Here is a 3,081-nt window from a genome sequence, read left to right as displayed (position 1 = left end):
CAATTGTCTAACGTACAGTGGGATGAGAGATGAGAAGAAAGGACGGTATCCAATTAGTCGTAGGTTGGTGATGGTTACTGTTATACTGTTGTACTAAACTTACGACAAATAACAGTAACGACTATACAATAAGACTATTTTAGTATGAGTGCGATTGTAAATGGTATGATATAAAAATAACATTTAGGGATGGGAAGGGAACATGGAGTTGACGCAGGAGGAGATGCATAGGAAGAGGATTTCCCCTTGAGGAGAGGGTATTTTCCTCTTCATGTGCCTCTCCTCTTCCGTCGATAAAGGTGGGAAACGCATCCGCTATTGCGAATGTCTTAGGCTGCGGTCGCTTCTCCATATTGGCGAATTCAGGTGGCCGCTTGCTCGTCAACATCATTATACCTATTGATTTAGTACTTTTTGGGCTTTACGAAAAATCTATCAAAACGTTAAAAATATTGGTAAAGAATTTTAAATTTTTAAACATATCGGTTATCCACTTTTCGTATCGACAGTACTCATAAAAGTAATGCACGATTTACAGTACATTCGCAAAGTTATTGATGAACGACTGCATTTAAAATCGTGCGCGAGTGTACGGCATTTCTGCCAGGAAATATGCATTATTTGCACCGTCGACTGAATATTAATCATTCCACTCTATTAAAACGAAATTCGTATTCAGAAAGTGAACGGGGAAGATATCAAATAAATCTATAGAAAAAAATCACATTACAGATATTTTAAAGAACATAATAAAAACTGTAATTAAGTAATTCTCGTAATAATCATATTTACAAACTAATTACAACTAACCTTAAGACAGAAGAACACATGCCAGTAAAACGGGACAGTAGTTGACATGCCAGTAAAAAGTCAACGACACCGATATGAGACGAGACATGCCAGTTTACCAATGTCAATTCTATCCTCTACTTTCAACTAACACTCACGTAGTATTCACAATGTAATATATCTTCACATGCTTGTAGCTTGCTAGCTAGTAACTAGCATGTAAATGTGACAGCTACTTTCATGTGAATTCCCAGCTTTACGTCCAGTCTGCGCTGTGTTTTTAGACTCGATAGGGGCCTTTAGGTGTGATATGACCAAGGGCCTATAATAGACTCATCTTGTTAAAAGACCCCTGAGAGGTCTGAAACTAGTCGGTTGTCATAATGTTAATTCATACTCATAATAATATTTATTATAAAGGCGAAAGTTTGGATGGATGTTTGTTAGAGTTTGTAGCCTAAACGGCTGAACGGATTTCGATGAAATTTGCAACAGGTGTAGATGATAGCCTGGAAGAACACATAGGAAACAATTTTGTTTTTTTTTCAATTCCACGCGGACGGAGTCGCGGGGGCAAACTAGTACTAAATAAGGTTAAGTTAAAGTTAACTTGAAGTTAAGTTAAAGATAACGTTGAAGTTAATTTAATTTTCTCTGTTCCAGGTACAAGGCGATATGGAGAAATAAATAACAATTTCAGCAGTATTAAAAAAATCTCACACGCAATTCGATTGCGGAAATCTGGCAGCATTAATGGCACCAATAACTGACGCTTAACGAACTGATAGCGATCGAGATGAGAGCCCGCGTGTGAATATGTGACGTCACAATGTCAAAGATGTTCGCCAAAACTGACAGATTCTCTGACAGGAGAAAGGACGTCAGACTGAGCGTAACACGATGACATCACGATATTGCTCCTACGATTGTATAAAGTGAACGGGATTCGGTTTTTTAATACGCTTCACTAGTTAATGTAGTTTCGCTTCTTTGTATGTTGCCAGTGGGAAACCGAGTGTAAAGTATTATTCATTTGCGCGTATTATAATTTCTTGTTTAGTAGTCGATTTATTTTTAAATTCAAAAGCAATATTAGGTAAGATTATATTAAAACGATTTTTAACTGTAAATAGAGATTTTAAGAGTTTTATCCGTTTTAAAAGAAATTTTATAGTAGTACCGTAATTTATAATCAATACGTTAGAGTCTTAGTTTGGAAGTGATAGTATTTCTTTGATCTTCGAAATTAATTCCGTTCCTATACGCAATACTCGTTACAATCGGGGCCAAAACTTTCACTGTCTAAACAATACGTAGTTAGAATTGGATAGTTAGTTAAAAATGGTTCCAAATACAACATTATACGCTGCGAAGACGACTATGAGTACACATGTGAATGGTACATTGGGCTTGAATACATCATTTCTTGTTCCAACATACATCAGCCAGGAAGAATTCTTCGCTCTGCAGATGAACACATCTGAAACAAATTCGACGAACGATACAATAATAAATCAAGTTATATTAAAAACGTGGTATCCAAGTGGTTACTCACCAGCTCATATAATAATAGCATCAGTGGTTGTGACAGTGTTAATGATAATGGTGGTAGTGGGGAATATGTTAGTGATAATCGCAATAGTGACAGAGAAAGCATTAAAGAACATACAGAACTGGTTTATCGCATCGTTAGCGGTATCAGACTTCTTCCTAGGGCTAGTGATAATGCCGTTCTCTTTAGCCAATGAGCTGATGGGTTACTGGATTTTTGGTTTCTGGTGGTGTGAGATACATTCCGCGATGGATGTGCTTTTGTGTACAGCATCGATAATGAACTTGTGCCTCATATCTTTGGACCGCTATTGGAGTATAACTCAGGTGAGTGTAACTTAAGGATTCCTCTTATATCAGAATTTAGTAATATGTATACTTTTAAATACTGTACGAGTATATGTTTATTTCAGAAAACTTTCTTTTTCATATTTTTACAATTTAAATCAGATGTTATCAAATGTTTTTCCTCTTAGTTCCCTTTTGAAATTTCACTATCTTCGATGGACTCTTACTGTTTGGTGTTGAAGGGGAGAGCTTATAGAAAATTTATCCAAATTAAGGGAGTAGGGTTGATTTAAATTTCTACTTTTATTACACACAGGAATCGCAACTAAAGTCTTAAATGCTCGAAATTAGATAGAATTTTGGACAACCCAATATTTTCCTGTTATTATAGACCCCTGATCTCATGTAGACCTCAGGGGTAATAGATCACAATTATATAAAACTAGCTGTTAG

The 3,081-nt window shown here is 36.0% G+C and overlaps 1 protein-coding gene across 1 annotated transcript in view; it reads left to right on the top strand.

Annotated features, from left to right (window-relative positions):
- Positions 1-2,130: 2,130 nt before the first annotated feature.
- Positions 2,131-3,081, top strand: part of LOC106105862 (alpha-2C adrenergic receptor-like) — a 54,735-nt gene continuing 53,784 nt past the window's right edge. The window contains exon 1 of the mRNA XM_013286319.1: positions 2,131-2,667. Within this exon, the coding sequence (XP_013141773.1) occupies positions 2,131-2,667 (537 nt within the window). The remainder of the gene's footprint in view (positions 2,668-3,081) is intronic.

The sequence above is a fragment of the Papilio polytes genome, unplaced genomic scaffold (genome assembly GCF_000836215.1).
Source record: "Papilio polytes unplaced genomic scaffold, Ppol_1.0 DF822622.1, whole genome shotgun sequence".
NCBI classification, from domain to species: Eukaryota; Metazoa; Arthropoda; class Insecta; order Lepidoptera; family Papilionidae; genus Papilio; species Papilio polytes.
Note: the sequence above shows the minus strand (reverse complement) of the source record. Positions and strands in the feature narration are given on the sequence as shown.